At 40.9% G+C, this 16,857-nt stretch overlaps 1 protein-coding gene across 6 annotated transcripts; it reads right to left on the bottom strand.

The window, feature by feature from the left end:
• Window positions 1-1,460: 1,460 nt before the first annotated feature.
• LOC103356033 (RAC-beta serine/threonine-protein kinase-like) lies at window positions 1,461-15,217 on the bottom strand. 6 transcript variants are annotated; one of them, XM_008280073.1, is made up of 14 exons: window positions 15,131-15,217; window positions 11,860-12,020; window positions 11,555-11,683; window positions 11,268-11,379; window positions 10,966-11,116; window positions 9,580-9,711; window positions 8,426-8,491; window positions 7,854-7,922; window positions 7,593-7,715; window positions 6,969-7,097; window positions 5,567-5,781; window positions 5,387-5,474; window positions 3,842-3,944; window positions 1,461-3,749 (listed from the first exon to the last, which is right to left on the bottom strand). In XM_008280073.1, exons 2-14 carry the CDS (start codon window positions 11,903-11,905, stop codon window positions 3,670-3,672), a joined length of 1,443 nt encoding a protein of 480 aa, XP_008278295.1. In that variant the 5' UTR covers window positions 11,906-12,020; window positions 15,131-15,217; the 3' UTR covers window positions 1,461-3,669. The 6 variants fall into 6 exon arrangements, with proteins under 6 accessions (XP_008278295.1, XP_008278299.1, XP_008278297.1 ...); XM_008280077.1 differs by having other exon boundaries at window positions 15,142-15,216; XM_008280075.1 differs by having other exon boundaries at window positions 11,860-12,017; window positions 15,131-15,213.
• Between the last annotated feature and the right edge of the window lie 1,640 nt (window positions 15,218-16,857).

Below are 16,857 nucleotides of genomic sequence, written 5' to 3'. Positions count from 1 at the left end.
CAGCACTGATAATCTGTTCAAGTTCAACTCTGCCTGCACGTTCGTTCACAAAACCAGCCAATCACAGCCTTGCACAGGGTGGCTGACCCTATCCAATCATTGGCTGGTGAACAAATTCATTTGGTAGCTGGGTTCAGTTTCACCAGCCACACCCTCCTATGATCACTGCCAGGCTTGTTGAGTCATCACTAAATAGAACCTGTCCTGGCATTGTGAGGAAAGCTAAAGGGTCTCATCAAAAAGCACCACATGATGCCACGTCCTAGAGAGATTCAAGAACAGTTGAGAAACAAAGTCATTGACATCTATCAGTCTGGAAAGGGCTACAAAGCCATTGCTGAGGCTCTGGGACTCCAGAGAACCACAGTGAGAGACATTATCCTCAAATGGAGAAACATGGAACAGTGTTGAACCTTCCCAGGAGTGGACGGCCCACCAACATTTCTCAAAGAGCACGTCAACATCTCATCCAGGAGGTCACAGAAGAACCCAGATGAACATCAAAAGAACTGCAGGCTTCCCTGGTCTCAGTTAAGGTCAGTATACATGATTCCACAGTAAAGAGGACACTGGGCAAAAACAGCCTCCATGGGAGAGCTGCAAGGTACAAACCACTTCTGAACAAAAAGAACATAAAGGCTCATCTGGTACTTGCAAAAAAAACTATGTGGATGAGCCCCAAGACTTCTGGGACAACATCCTGTGGAACTTTTTGGAAGACATGGGTCCCGTTACATCTGGTGTAAACCTCATGCTGCATTCCACAAGAAGAACATGATACCAGCAGTGAAGCATGGCGGTGGCAGTGTGATGGTTTGGGGCTGATTGGCTTCCACAGAACCTGGACTTGAATCCAATTGAGATGCTGTGGCAAGACCTGAAAAGGGCAGTTTATGCTCAAAAACCATCGAATGTGGCCAAATTAAGAGTAGTCTGCAGAGAAGAGTGGGTCAGCGTTCCTCCATGGTGATGTAAAAGACTGATCACCAGTTATGGCAAACATTTAACTGTAGGTGTTGCTGCTGAGGGTGGCGCAACCAAGTATTACATTTAGGGGGCAATTGCTTTTTCAAAGGGCTGATATAGGTTTTCAATGAATCTTCAATAAATGTATTAATTTATTTTACTTTTAAAAACTGCATTTTGTGTTTTGTGGGTTATCTCTGTCTAATATTAAAATGAGTTTGATCATCTGGAACATTTGAATGTGACAAAGACATCAGGAATGGGGCAATTACTTTTTCACAGCAGTGTATGTCTACAGCAGGGTTTAAGGTTTGTCTTAAGCAGTAGTGGAAAGACACCTGGGATTACATATAATCAGTTTGTTGTGGTGGTAGTTCTTGTAACAGAGAGCAAAGCTGAATATGTGGCAGACAACAGCCTACGTTTCACTTCTGCCTTTTGTGATCTCACATTTGCTGATAATACTGAAAAGAATCAAGACACAAGTGCGAGGATGTTTTAAGACAGTTAAAAGGGTGTATTGGATCATTGTCTTTCAGAATTACATTCACAGACAAATAGAAATGAATTGCTTGAATAGAATAATGAAACAAAAAACATACATTATTTTCAACCATTTTGGATTTTCCTAATTTGAGAATATCTGTGAAGGAGATACAGTAAGGATGAGAGAAAAACAGCATGTTGAGAGATAAAACCAGAAGAAAAACTAGACAATGCTAAAAAATAACGGAAATTATTTAGAAACATGGTAGGCTCTGTGAGCAACAGGAAGTTTATAGGGCTGTCTGCACAAGTTCTTTTTATTAAGGGTAACTCAACGGTGCAGCACAAACACCATTTAAATGTATAGTACTACACTTGGTGTTGCAAATCACAACAGTGCACTCCTCCATCTAATGGTAATATGGCCAAGGGTAAAAATTGAAACTAAGGAAAAAAAAAAAAAGATATCTTTGCAGATCACCACTGCACTCAAACTCAACATTTAAAATGAACCATGTTCTTGATGCACGCAACTATATGGATGTTTTTGTGTCCAATCAAATCTAGTGGCACACTCCAGTGTGAGAAGCAGCTACAGTTTGGAAGCACCAGAACACTGTCGGCAAAGGAGGATTCAGGGGGGAAAAAATGACAAATCCTCAGATGCCAGGAGACATTACAGTGTGTTAACTCTCAGCCACAGCTTCAAACTTGTATAATCTCCAACACAATTGAACAAAAGACGGTGAATTCTGATCTGAGGAAAGGCAACTTTCATAAAAAGGCTACAATCAGATCTAACATCTGTGAGTGAACTGGAATATTATACAGCTAACTTTGGAGGCTGGGAGAGGAGAGACACTACACATCTAAACATATCTGACAGAGCGATGAACTCAGTTTTGGTGAAAAAGCAAGCCTCCTGTTGTTTTCAACAGTAGTGCCGATACAATGTCTGTTGGTATTTCATTTTAAGTTTTTCTAAACTTTTGTTATTGAACAACAAAAGTCAACGTTCTCAAGTGTTCTAAAATGCTAAATGCCACCTTAATACAAAGATGCACAAGAACTTGGTTGAAGTAAATAGCGTGAAACGAGCCAAATGTTGATTTGAGCCAGAGGCTTTCTGACAAGATATTTCAAGGCAGATTTTGGTAACGGACACGAGTTTGGATTCTCAGGGCAGCAGACACTACCTGACACAAACACAGAAAACCTACAGCTACATTATGAACACGGGTTTTAGGGAATTAGGTTGCTTTAAATCGCTAAGTGCTTGTTGAGCCGCTTAAATCAAATGGATTGTGTGTATTTCGCTGATCAAGTAAGATCAAAAATGGGTCAGATCGAAAAGGTTTTGAAAAATAACATATATAGATTGTACATAAAGGTGTTCCCAATTACCATTAATTGCTGTGTCACCCTTGACAGATCTACTTACAAAGATAACATTCTGAAATGAGGGCAAACTAATATACAAGGAATTTGTTTTCAATGCATACAGTTTAAAAAGGACAGCCTCTCTCACCCACACCTTTCATTTCATCAAACTTTTTTTGTTTTTTCCTAAAGACACTTTGATCATCATGTGTTACCATTCATTTGTTGATCCTGATGCACATTAGGCAACCGTTGTACAAAGAAACACAAAACACATGCCCTCACAGACTCACTCTGATTAAACAATTCAGTCTGGATTTTGATGCCCCCGTTTTCTCAACACACAGACACACACACACACACAGATACACACACTCCAGGTCTGAAGAAGAGCACTTGAAAACATCATGAAGGACCTGTATGGCTTTTTAAAAAGACTATAAAAAGACAAGTGTTTAAAAACGTTTGGTGGCTTAGAGTGAAAAAGCAGCAGCAGTTGTTTATAAGCCATCTGACGGTACTGGAGGCTAAGCCCTGACTGTGTTTTTCAGTTGTGCTGATGACTAAGAAAGGTACTGGAGTCCAATTTGATACAGTACATCCAGTGTGACCAGGCTTTGTTCGTAGTGTGGACGAGGGGCGCGCTACGGAACATTACAGCCACCAGCCAAGGCACTCTGGTCCTGTCAGACGCCAAAACGTCCTTAAAGATGGAGGTTCTGTTTTTGTTTTTTGTTTTCTTCAGCTGTAGGGGATGTGGCCAAAGTATTCATACCTCATGTATTTCAGTGTTTGTGTGTGCATGTGTGTGTGTCTGTGTGTAGGGCAGAGATGCTATCATTCTCTTATACTAGCAGAATAAGAGAACTGAGGGAAATGTGCTTCCTGGCTGGGGTCCTCACAGTCCAGACTGTTATCTGTAAAAACAAATCAGCAGAAGTCAGCGGTCACACTCGCTGACAGTGTTGGATCAGTAATGGCAGGTTTGCCACAGTCAGGAGATACTTACACTTGTCTGGGGGAGTGAGTGTGATGGTCTGCGCTGTGAACTCCTCATCAAAGTACCGGGTGTCTGTCTCTGATGTCACTTGTGGTCTGAAGAGTGGAGTCAGCTGAGATAGGAAGTGGAAAATATTGATAAAGTGGCCATTCTGTTACAAACATGCTGGATGTAGAAAGTGTCTACATGTAGACCAGAGTCTGAGATGCAATGGCATTGTTCATATCTCTACTAGAGGGTAGATCAGGGGTCTGCAAACTGTTTGAAATTTGCATTTCAGGGTTTTCCAGGTGTCACAGAAAACCCACATTTCAAAAAACATGCAGGTTTGGCATATTGACCAGGGTTGTCTGGAGGAGTCTTTATAAAAACCTGCAGCATCAGTAAGCAGCAGGATAAATATGAACGTTTCCAAAGAGAGTGCGATATCCACTTGTACATGACACAAAAACACAGTAACTTCATTTACTACGTAGAATTATAAAACATCTTTGGGCTGCACGGTGGCTCGGTGGTGAGCACCGTCACCTCACAGCTAGAAGACAGGTGAGCTGTCTCACTGGAGGTCACGGTTTATCTGCTGCAGGAAAATGATCAGCTGAGTCAGGAGCTCAGCTTAGCTTAACATTATTTCACTATTAAAATCTGACCTATTTACAAAAGTCGACATTTTTTCTGTCATATTCATTTTTTTAGTAGACAGTTTTTTTTGTTTCACAGCAGGATACTTGCAGCAGTGACATTATTGTGTGTATGAACACATTAGAAAATGTGACCTCTCTGATCAATAAATTAATTACCAACATATCGCAACAAGTCGTCGAATACAAACAAAAAGATATTTTTAATTTACCATACGTGACTGTATTTTGATAAATAATCACATAGATGTGTCTCAGGATGTGTTTTTACTGTATGCATATTTCTAAGAATGTCCCAGGCTTATGATGCCTATAGGTGAACTTTTTCCTTCACAAAAAAACAAAACAAAAACCCTACATCTCTCTTTTAAACAGCGCCCAAATAGCAAAAAACGTTAACTGTACTAGTATTAGTCTATGTACATCAGATAATTAGTAACATTCACTGTAAAATAAGAAACTAAAGTATATCAGCATGAAACGTCTTAACTCTCATACTGACACAGTTTTTAACCAGCCTATATGCAACAACAGCATAATAGATAATAACTTTGTTTTTTAATGTGCCACCCCAAGAAGTTCAGTGGTGACATCTTGCCACCCCTCTGAAAACAGCCTCCAGCCAGCCTCCCCCACAAAAGTTTCAAAGGGCATATCTGTATAAATATGATTATACTGATATGTTTTCATTAAACTTTAGTATGACTAAGAGGCTGAGGAGGTTCAATATTTTTTACTGTAACTGTATAAAGAGATCTAACCAGTGTTTTGTTGGTATGTCCAAAGACAAAAAGGCTAATGAACGCTAATCAAAGTTTCTGGAATTACAGATCCAAGCAGTCAGTCAGGCCTTCTCGTTTCTGTAACTGTAGTCAAACCTCAATTTCTCATCTAAAGTCTCAGAATGTCTTACCTTCTTCTGTTCTACATCCTGCCAGTTGATGGCGATGAAAAATTTGTGACTCATTACTTCTTTGGCATCATTGGGACCTCCACCTAACCTGTCAGTGCAAGCAAGATCATGTGAGAATTAAGTGGTTAAGCATTAAAAAACAAACAATTCACACACAGTCACATCAGTCAGGTCAAACACCTCTGTTTAGGGTCTTTCTTGAGCAGACCAGCCAGCAGGGACTTGGCCTCAGGTGACAGGTTCCTGGGGAAACGGATCTCCTCCATGAGGATGAGCTCAAACAACCGCTCGTGGTCCTGGTTGTAGAAAGGCAGACGGCCGCACATCATCTCATACATAACTACACCCAGACCCCACCAGTCCACTGCACGGCCGTAGTCATTATCTTCTAGGACCTGAGGAAGAAAACACATTTAGATTTTTTTAACACAGGCTGTCGAAAGTGACTAAGTTTGCAGTTCTGAGCATTTATATTTCATCTACATGGCTTAATGTTACACTTCTTCTACGCAAATCTTAATTCCTCTTTTCAGCTTTGAACGAGACCTGCCTACAGCCTTTGCACCAGTCATCATGTTCACCATGTTTGTAGAGAGCAGAATAAAATTCAAGTGTGTCATAATTATAAGAATGACATCATTTTGATAAAGGGGAGAACTTTTGTGTACAATGTGTACCTCATCACAAAACAGATAAATGTTTGTGGAGCAGAACAGTAAGCAACCAAGACAAGCTGACCAATGACATATAAAACTTTAACCAGCTTTTGTGAGGCAAGAAGTCAGACTGAGACAATATGACCTTGATGTCAAGTGTGTTTTGCTTCAGAAAGTAGCCGTGACAAAATGTGTACACTGGGGTCATGAAGGGATCAACAGTCTCAGCAATAATACTCAGGTCGGCTGTGGTGCTTAAATGACTTTCAGTTGGTACCAAGGAGCCTAAAGTGTCCATCCATCCATTATCTATACACCGTTGAATCCTCACTAGGGTCATGGGGGGCTGGAGTCTGTCCCAGCTGACTCAGGGTGAAGGCAGGGGACACCCTGGACAGGTCACCAGTCTATCACAGGGCTACACTTAGAGACAGACAACCAAGCACACTCACATTCACACCTACGGACAAATTAGAATCATCAATTAACCTCAACATGTTTTTGGACTGTGTGGGAGTAAGCTGGAGAACCTGGAGAGAACCCACGCTGCACAGAGAGAACATGCAAACTCCACACAGAAAGATCTCGGGTGTCCTCACCAGGACGTGAACCAGCGGCCTTCTAGCTGCAAGGCAACGGTGCTAACCACCGAGCCACATTGCAGCCTAGGGCCTAAACAGTGTCAAAAAAAATCCCCCAAAGCATTACACTGGGAAACAACAGCTGGCTCCAGATTACATGATTATTTCTGAGGTGTCCAAATTTGGGGCTGCACATGCACAGCCTGCGTGGATTCTCGCAGACTTGGGTGGATGACGAAATTTATGCCACCTTATAGATGCAAACACTACACTAACTAGCCTTCAGGATGTGGTGGAGACTTTAAACATGCAGGACAATGTGACTGTGTTAAACATGTGCCTTACCTCAGGTGCCAGATATTCCGGAGTTCCACAGAAGGTTTTCATAGTTGCGTCTGGAGTAATGCCTTCTTTACAAAGGCCAAAATCAGTGATTTTGATATGTCCATCTTTGTCCAGCATCAGATTCTCTAGCTGTGACAGAGAGAAATAACATACACATCAGATCTCAGTCTAATGATTCATTACACTCATATAATTATAATAATTCTCAAGGACAGGAGTAAAGATAAAAGATATGACTACAAATTTCTGAAGAAAGTTTAACTACGATAGATCTGCTCACTAAGCTATGTTACTGGCTATGGATTCATTTTGAAAGTGAATCCAAACATATAGACGGTTTGCCCATCAATGTTTGTGAGTGACAAAGAAGTACTGTTTGGTAAGCTTCTTTGAACATCAGGGAGATTTGGTTTTGACAGTCTAGCACAAGGGTTTAGATTGCTAGCCTAGAGATGGTTGAAGTGGATTTCGATAAAGGTAATGCAGAGGAGAGTAGAAAGCTGCAAAAATGAGCAGCCAGTGACTCAAACCTACATCCTAAAAAGATGACCCACCTTACATTCTCTCTATAAGACATATAATAGAGTGTTTATTTTAGAACTGCTGGATATGATGTTAACTCACCTTAAGATCACGGTAAACAACATCACGTGAATGGAGGTACTCGAGTGCTGAAACAATCTCTGCGCCATAGAAGCGAGCCCGGTCTTCTGTGAACACTCGTTCTCGTGACAGATGAAAGAAGAGCTGAAAGAAGTGTGGGCAGGTTAGGTTCAAACACTTACCAACCATTAATAAAGATCTGAGTGTGCATGGCATGCTGTCGTCACCAAGTGACATTAGTGTAGCTCCATGTGACAGAGGTAGGAGCGTGTCAGGACTCACCTCGCCTCCATTGGCATATTCCATTACAAAACAGAGCCGGTCATGGGTTTGGAAGGCATATTTCAGTGTCTGCAAGGAAATATAACATTAGGAAATAAGAAAAACACTAAAAAATAAAACATCAAGACATATCCAGGTCGTGAATCTCCGCAGTACTACAATGCAACTCATTACTATCGAATGAAAACTGATAAAATCAATTTAATCAGAAGAGGTTTGTGATCAGAGGAGCTGCTAATCTTAAAAAAAACAATCATTTCATTTAGCTTTTAGTTTAGCGAGTGTAACATAAATGTCATTCAGTGGATTCACTATCACTGCCATCCCTCGAGGGACTGTATGCTGCCAGTATGGCCATTAGACAGTGTGCTTTAACAATACACATTCATGAAATTACTGCCAGGTGGCAAAAGGGGCTCAACCCTGAGAGCTTTCACAATGACCTGAGGACCATTTGGCCCATAAAAACAATTTCAATAAGAGTTAGTTGCTCTGTCTGTGCTGCATTTACCAGAAGGTCTTCTGTGGACTTCTACTATCTATTAAGTGGAGATTTTTTTTTGTTTTCTTACCGTGAGGAAAGGATGTTTTGTGTTCTGTAACACTCTGCTCTCTGTAACTGTGTGGGCCACCTCATCCTGCCAAGAAACACATTAATGTCAGAAACACAAACAAAATATATCATACTAAATATAAATAAGAGCAACAACTGGTATGAAAATCTGGTCTGAAATTATCTTTGTTTCAATGAGTCCAGCAAAGGGTCTAAATGTTGTCTAAATGTGTAAATAACACGCACACTCAAATATAGCACGGCAGAGCTACAATGCAAGGTGATCACGTGCCATCAGGAGCAACGCTGGGTTCAGTGTTTTGCCCACGTATACTTTAGCACGTGGACGATCAGGGCATGTCTTGCCTAGACTGCGTGGCAGCAGACAAAATTTATTGCATGAATTTACTGAAAGAGTAGTTTGTAAAATTGTAGGGTCTATAACTTTCTGTTGCCAGCAGATGACGCTATGACAACGATCCAATAATGGTGTGTACATTATTGGTTACGTGGCTGACTAAGCGTGAATAGTGAAATGGAGATCATTTGAGGTCAGTGAATGTGTCTCAAGTGACGGTAGTATAAAGACTCCTGTATCTGGAAGGTCTAGTCACTGGTGAATCAGTATTGCTGGATAGAACTACACCATGAAGACATAAGAACACTGCACTCAACTCTGTGTAAGGTTATGGAAAAGTATTAGTCAGTCAAGAACAGTTTTAACTTATGGAGTATCTCTTATAATACAGTAAAATTCATAATTAATCAATTGAGGTAACATGGCACGAGTACATGGGGCAGGCCATCCCAAAATGAGTGACTGTGCAAGAAAGAGACTAGTGAGGGAGGTCACCGAGACACCTACGACTCCTCTGAAGAAGTTACAAGAAGGACACTAGTGATGGAGGCTTGGTATCCAGGCAACAATATGGAGTCACATGATGATTATGAGTTCAACTACGTCTGTAGGTAGACTTGTGACTCAGAATGTGGATCCAAATGAAATGATTTGCCTGATGAATGAAATGAATGACGTCTACTACCGAAACGTTGCATCAATACATTCATGAGTGTGCGGGAGTCAAATAGCCCACAGCAGCAGCAAAGCGGCAGAATGATACGAGTGACGACTGGAGACTAAATTAAGTGCGTTTGCAGGCACCTCTTACTTACCTTGGCTATTATGACCATTTTGCGCAGTATTTTCATTGCATAATGTACTCCAGTGGACTTCTCTTTGACCAGAATCACCTTCCCAAAGGTGCCCTTGCCAAGCAGCTTCAGGTACTCAAAGTCACTCATCGTCTATAAAACACACAAGGAGAGGGATCTTAATACTATAACAATTGGTACAAAAACATTAAAAACATGCATCTCAGAAAAAATATAAATCTTCAGAGAGCCTTGAGATACACGATGCTTCCTGTTATTGGTGCTTTTTTTGTGAAATTCAAATGTTTTTTGATCTTAAGGTTCAGTCAAGACGTCACTGCATGCATCCACAAAAAGGTATTGTAGAAGAAGAATAACTTCTACTAACAGATTTGTTTTTATGTGCAATTTATAAGCTTTAAAAGAACCGTGTCACATTCATCAGTTCCCTCCTGTTTAGAATGTTTTCTTTAGCATGACTCAAGTTTACAAGTGGTCCAGACCTGCTGTAGGAGTCATGCACAGATAGAAGCCCCTCCCCACGGTGGAAAAACACTTCAGAAATCAAATTTGTTCATTTGGTAGCTGAGGGGGCAGTTACTTTTTTACATAGAGCAGGTGGGTCTGGACAGTATTTTTCCTTTAATACATAAAATCATCATTTAAAAACTGTTATCTTTGTCTTGTATTGATATTAGGTTGATGATTTGAAATATTTAAGTGTGACAAATATGCAAAAATAGATGATATCTGTAGGAGGGCAAATACTTTTTTTCACAGTCCTGTACTCTCTCATCTGTCTCTGTATGTTCACATCCCTTCAAAATGTCCAATTTAAGTTCTGGATAATACCCAAAAATGTCTCACTATTACAAACTGTCCCTTCGTCTGTCATGGTATGCCGCGGCAATGACAGATCTGATATAAGTAGCAATGCTTACGTATTTTTTGGGTTCAATGAAACCACTACGGAAACTGATAAATACAGTCCTTAATGTAAGTGAGCACACCGCTGGGCAGCATCACTTAAAAGTCAAATTCATTAAAACTGCATCACTTCCTAATGACTGCATAAGTATATTTGTTCTTCTCATAAACAATTAAACATAAATACTTTAGGAAAAATGTTTTAAATACAGGCCTAAAGTAGAAACTACATGCAACATGAGTGAATACACCTGTGATCACCAACCAGTGAACCTCCTCAGTCAGACCCTTCAGGTGAAATTTTGTTGCAAATTCCAATGACAATAAAAATATCATATTCTACTCAGATCCGCAGTGTAAATGTAAAATGATACACACCATGAATGCTTGTGGAAATGCCAAAGTACTTGCTGACAAGGTGACTTGTTTTTAAGTATAAAGGGCAAATGGCATCAATTATAGAACTAGTACTCCTCTCACCACTTTGTTGCGGCTCTTAGACATAGCCACTTCCATTTCCTCTAAGCTACTTTCGCTTGGTGAGCCGAACACATCCATCGGTTCCTCCTCCTCCTGTTCCCGCATCTTCAGACTATTTGCCACAGACTGGATAGCCCGCATCCACTCCTCTCTAAGAAGCCAAAATACCAGAAGTTGTCAGATGTCACATCAATTAGGCTTGAAAAAATATGGCAAGTGTTGGGAAGTCAGGATGTTATCTAAATTGAAATGCATATTAAAAATATTAGCTTGCCTGATCTGATATTTCACCCTGTTCTTACCTCTCCTCATTACTTTCCACATGAAAAGTACGTTCAATGACTGTGGTCCACTGCAGGCAGCGTATGACAAATGTATTGGGCCGGGGTCTTTCAGTCTTCATTAACTGGCATTCTATAAAAAACACAATTAAGATTCATGTTAACAGGAAGCTGATTAGATTTAAACAATCGGGGCAGACATGTATAGAACTCCTAACACCCAACGGATAGCTTTGGAAAGAAGAAAGCTCTCTCTGTCAAGGAACGGCCATTGTTCAATGTTCTGTTTTACCACCTTAAAGACTGACCTGCCACTGAGAAGTTGTTGAGTGGCGGGGAAGTCTGGTCATTTAGATCTGGCTTCTCTTTGTAGCCGATGAAAGAACCGTCACTCTTCAAGATGAAATACCTGGGCCTCCATGTTTTGATGTATTCACCTGAATCAGAAAAGGAGATGCAATTTTAAGCAAAAATCTTCAGCTCAATCTAACTGACACGTAGCATTAATCCAATTATGGTTTTCTAGGGTCTTACCACGACACCGATAACAAGCCTTTACTTCTTACTGTAAACTTTCAGCATAAAAAACAAACATGATTCTCATGCTCCTTACCTCTTTTTTGGAGCCAGCCCTCTCTGATAATATTAACTTCATTCATGATGGCGGACACGTTTCAGAGGGGGTCAGGAACAGGAAGTCAGGGAGGGGAACAGTGGATTTCTCTCTTTGGCCAGTTCAAGTCTCAGACAGTCATAGAATCTGAACAGCACCTGCTAAACAAAACAAGCAGTACAAAGAAATATGAGGTAACGTCAATTACTCTAAAAACAGAAACACACTAACAGAGTAAAAGGTAGTTCAGTAGACAGTCAGTACATATATATGTATACACGGTGGAAAGGTGGCTAGCACTGTCATCTCACAGTTAGAAGGTCCTGGGATGCTTCATTTCCAGCCTGGAGTCTTTCTAAATCGTCCATAGGTGTGAATGTGAGTGTGTCCTACGTTCACTAACAATTACCCTGTGAATATTTCTTGATTAATCAATGAAATTGTTTATTAGTATATCCATCCATTATCCATACACCACTTAATCCTCACGAGGGTCACAGGGGGCTGGAGTCTATCCCAAGTGACACCCTGGACAGGTCACCAGTCTATCACAGGGCTACACTTAGAGACAGACAACCAAGCACAGTCACATTCATACCTACAGACAATTTAGAATCACCAATTAACCTCAACATGTTTCTGGACTGTGTGGGAGGAAGCCAGAGAACCCAGAAAGAACCCACGCTGCACAGGGAGAACATGTAAACTCCACGCAGAAAGATCCCGGGTGTCCTCACCGGGACGCGAAGCGGCAACCATATGCAATATTAAAATATAGAATATATATATAAAACAAAAATTTGTATCACTATGACTTCTTTCGATACCGCGCCCTCTAAAAGTAAGTTGATGATAGAGTGAAATACGTGTTTTTGCTTTGGCAGGAGATCAAAACATATCAGTGTGACAACAGCAGTAGTATTTTACATCACTGATATGTAAACAGAGTATAAGCACATATAAAACTCTTTCTGCTAATTTAACAAAAATCAAAATCTGAAATTTCTAAGACCCTTGATGCAATACACTGCTAATGCCCCTTTGGCAGCAGTTACAGCTTTCTTGAGTAAATCTCCACATTGTGTACAGCAGTGTTGCAAGCAGATGGCTAGAGCTGATATGAACTGTCGTCTTCAGGTCCATCCACAGCGTGGGCTTTGGCTGTGTCATCCAAGAACAGTCAGGGACTCATCCTAAGGCCAGTCCAGGGTTGTCTTGGCAGTATCATTTGGTTCACTGTTGTACATCTCCCCAGTCTCAGGTTGCTGCACTATGGAGCTGGTTTGGTTCAAGAACCCCACCACATCAGGCAGCATTCATTCTGCCTTCACTTCTGTACAGTCTGCCCGTCCCTGCTGCTGAGAAACACCTCGACAGCATGATGGCACCAGCACCATGTTTCAGTGTAGGAACGGTATCAGCCTGGTGCCGGACATGTTGCTCGGACCCTAATAGCTCCATTGTCTCATCATACCAGAGAATCTTTTTTCTTTTTCTTCTGTCTTCTTATCGTCCATCTCTGCATAGAACTTTCAAAGTTCTGTTGGAGTGACCATTGGGTTCTTAGTTGTATCCCTGACCGTGGCCCTTCCTGCTCAGTAAAGCTGGACAGCCAACTCTATGAAGAGTCCTTATGGTTCCAAACTTTTGCCATTTCACAGTGACTAGAGCCGCGGGAGATATTTTTACAAATAATATCCGTTTTTGATTTTTCAGTAATATACAAAAATGTCTACAAACATGCTTTCATTTTGGATGTATGTAGAAAAAATAAAGTATAGCCCAGTCTCTACATTCCTGTCATTGCTGTCCTTTGATCTGAAACTCAAAAGTCTAAAGCAGCACTAGCATTAGCTTCTCTGTATACATTGGTTTGGAAGCCACTCCGTCCTGTTTTGTCCAGGGAGCAGTGAAAAGATTTAAAAATCAAATCAAAATCAAATTTTCACATTCAAGCAATGGGAATCCAATCATATTTGGCATTCTTGCTTGATAAAACTACTAAGGTAATAACAGTACGGTATTATTTGCCATAACAAGTTTCTAAAATGTCTTGTGTCATCCAGTTAACAAATACTATTAATGTGAAGGCCAGATGACGAGGTGCTAACTTGAAACATATGTGCAGCAGAAATACAAACCATTATTTTTGGGAAGATAATGGTTAATAATTATTAATAGCAACAAGAGGTGTTCACAAAAGTCTACAATTTAGATACTACCTGCCTCACAAGTGTCTAGCTTTGTGGACAAAGAATCCTAAGACTGTACTCATAACTTTAAAGTAAAGATCTGGTCATAGCAACTCACAGAAAGACTTTAAGATTTAGCGTCAACTCATGTACCGTCCTTCACTAAAACACCCCGTGAAGCTGGGACATTACCTCGACACGTTAATCAGCTGTTTGGAGAGGAGGGCAGGATTTAAAAGTATTTCTGCACAACATTCGTGTATTTCTGAGAAGCGAACGTGAGCTTCGACCACCGAACACAGGAGCACTGGGGCATAAGTGCTAAATTTACAACAAACGATAATGCCAAACTTTTAAAATGGATGCACAACGTGAAATATATATATTATATATTTCTCAAGTCAGCTACGAATTAAGAAAACCTAAAATTAGTGGGAAATTGTGTTCAATATTCGAAGTTGCCAACCAAATCAACTTAAAGCTAATGTAGTTGTTGTTAGCCGTTAGCTTGGCTGCCATTTGACGTCAGTTAGCTAGCACTGCTGACAGCAGTTAGCTTCTATGCTATTAGACAAGCAAACTTTTAATTAACCACTTACGGGGAGACTAAGTTAGGAGATGTAAAACTAGTTGATAACATAACCAACCTCCGGGAGTGAATCTATATTTAGAATCACCAATTCACCAATTACAGAAGTTTCCGTATCGTTACATGGCATCTTGGTTAAATTAGAAATAACTTTGCTAAATAACACCTAATATCACACATCCAGTCAAGTGTTTAACAGCCAGGAGGACACATTTATGTCTTCCATTCGTGACTTTTAGATGAGTTTACCACTTTACCGTAATACGAATATGCAATGCTTATCTTACGACAAACTGCAAATGTTTGTTTATTAGTAAACAGTGTCTTACATTAGCGATCATATGGTGTCTTGTAGGTTACTGGTGTAGGCTTGGTAATAGCGAGGCAGTTAAAGAACTATTCTTACTAGTTATGAGCTACAGGCTCCTAAACTCATCTCGTAATCCCATATCTCCAACATTCAATTAGAGAACAACACGACTTAACGCACATTTCACTGACTTTATCCCACGTTCCTCTTGTCACAATGCAGCTTTGACAGGCTAAATCCAGAGCAGGCCATCCGCCCAGGAAAACGCCATCAGCTCCTCTTCTTCTTCTGATTGGTTGGGCGGCTGGCATCCAACATGTAGGTGCATTACCGCCACCTGGCGGACTGGAGTGTGGAGCAAGATTGGCAATAAATAAATGAATAAATGAATGAATACATGAATGAATGAATGAATGAATGAGTGAATGGATGAATGAATGAATGAATGAATGAATGAATGCTCCTTATTAGAAGTCCCGTGTTTTTTAAGAAACTCAATTAACTCTCTTATCATGTCTTTTCCTGTTCCCCCAATTAGGTTCTGCACTGTTAGCTCTACCTTGATTTTTTGCAACTTGGCTTTGAGTTTTTCTTTTCATCTTCATATTGGGGCTGCAAGGTGGATCGGCGGTTAGCACAGTTGCCTCACAGCAAGAAGGTTGCTGGTTCGCGTCCCGGTGAGGATCTTTCTGAGTGGAGTTTGTATGTTCTCCTCATGCAGCGTGGGTTCTCTCTGGGTTCTCTAGCTTCCACAAGTCCAAAAACATGTCGAGGTTATTTGGTGATTCTAAATTGTCCGTAGGTGTGAATGTGAGTGTGCTTGGTCTCTAAGTGTAGCCCTGTGATAGACTAGTGACCTGTCCAGGTGAACCTGCCTTCACCCTGAGTCAGCTGGGATAGACTCCAGCCCCCCATGACCATGGTGAGGATTCAATGGTGATCAAAGCAAAGATGCTTCAGAGCAAAAGGTCTTATCTACAAAAGTAAAGTAGTTGCTCCAGCACCGCTCATTGAGGTGTGCGTGCGTGTTTGTATGTAATTAAAAGCCTCCCGTCCACCAACTAACCTGCCTAATTTGACTGCAGCCTTGCACTTCACCAGGAGAGGTCACTGTCACTGAAGCTACGAGTCATGAACCCATTTTCGAAACAATTGACTCAAATGGTTCAGTGCTTTACAAAAGCTTCATTTATCCATCAACACTGACACCCATACTGATACATGTCACAATAGTTGTGCCATCAGAGTATTTCTCAATGTGGCCAGACTCAGATCTGTACTTAAACCCAACTTCATAGAGTAAACACAAATGGAGCCTTTGATAAGCCCCAGTGGTGCTCACCATCATCCCAGAGGCACAGTTCTCCAGCCTTTCAAACTGTCGTCATCCTGTAAAATAGTTTGAAATCCAGTAAGTTAAGCAGGGTTCAACCTACGTCTCTCCGAGCTTGTTAAGGGGTTGAATGATGTTAAATGTGCTCAAGAAGTTGAAGAGCACAATCCTCACATATCCACCTTGTTTATCCAAGTAAGAATAGGGCCATTGGAGCATGTAGAGGACCACATCGTCCACACAACATTTCTCTGGTACTGCAGAGGGTCAGGTGCATGTGCAACTTGTGGTCTCAGAGGACAGAGAAGAAGCAGTCGCTCTGGTGTGCTCATAATGTGTGTGGCTACTGGTCTGTAGTCCTTTATGTTGACTTTTGGCACTGGTTCAAGACATGAAGTCCATTTGTAAACATGAAAGCAGCTCAGCCAGTCCTTCAGCAGCCTTGAACGTCCACCACCCAGTTACCTGTATATATTTATTTCTCTTTACCAGTATTGTGCTCCCTACTAACGCTGTACTGTGTTTATGAGACACCTAATTTATTATATTTTTTAAAAACCAACAAAGAACGAAG

Source organism: Stegastes partitus, unplaced genomic scaffold (genome assembly GCF_000690725.1).
Source record: "Stegastes partitus isolate 25-593 unplaced genomic scaffold, Stegastes_partitus-1.0.2 Scaffold180, whole genome shotgun sequence".
Classification (NCBI taxonomy): Eukaryota; Metazoa; Chordata; class Actinopteri; family Pomacentridae; genus Stegastes; species Stegastes partitus.
This window is presented reverse-complemented; position numbering and strand designations above follow the sequence as displayed.

Coding starts and splice junctions, on each gene's coding strand:
- LOC103356033 (XM_008280073.1), bottom strand. CDS start 11,905: ATGAATGAAGTTAATATTATCAGAGAGGGCTGGCTCCAAAAAAGAG. Junction 7,923..8,425: donor CAAAACATCCTTTCCTCACG/GTAAGAAAACAA, acceptor ATTTCCTTGCAG/ACACTGAAATATGCCTTCCA. Junction 3,945..5,386: donor AGGATGTAGAACAGAAGAAG/GTAAGACATTCT, acceptor TTCCTATCTCAG/CTGACTCCACTCTTCAGACC.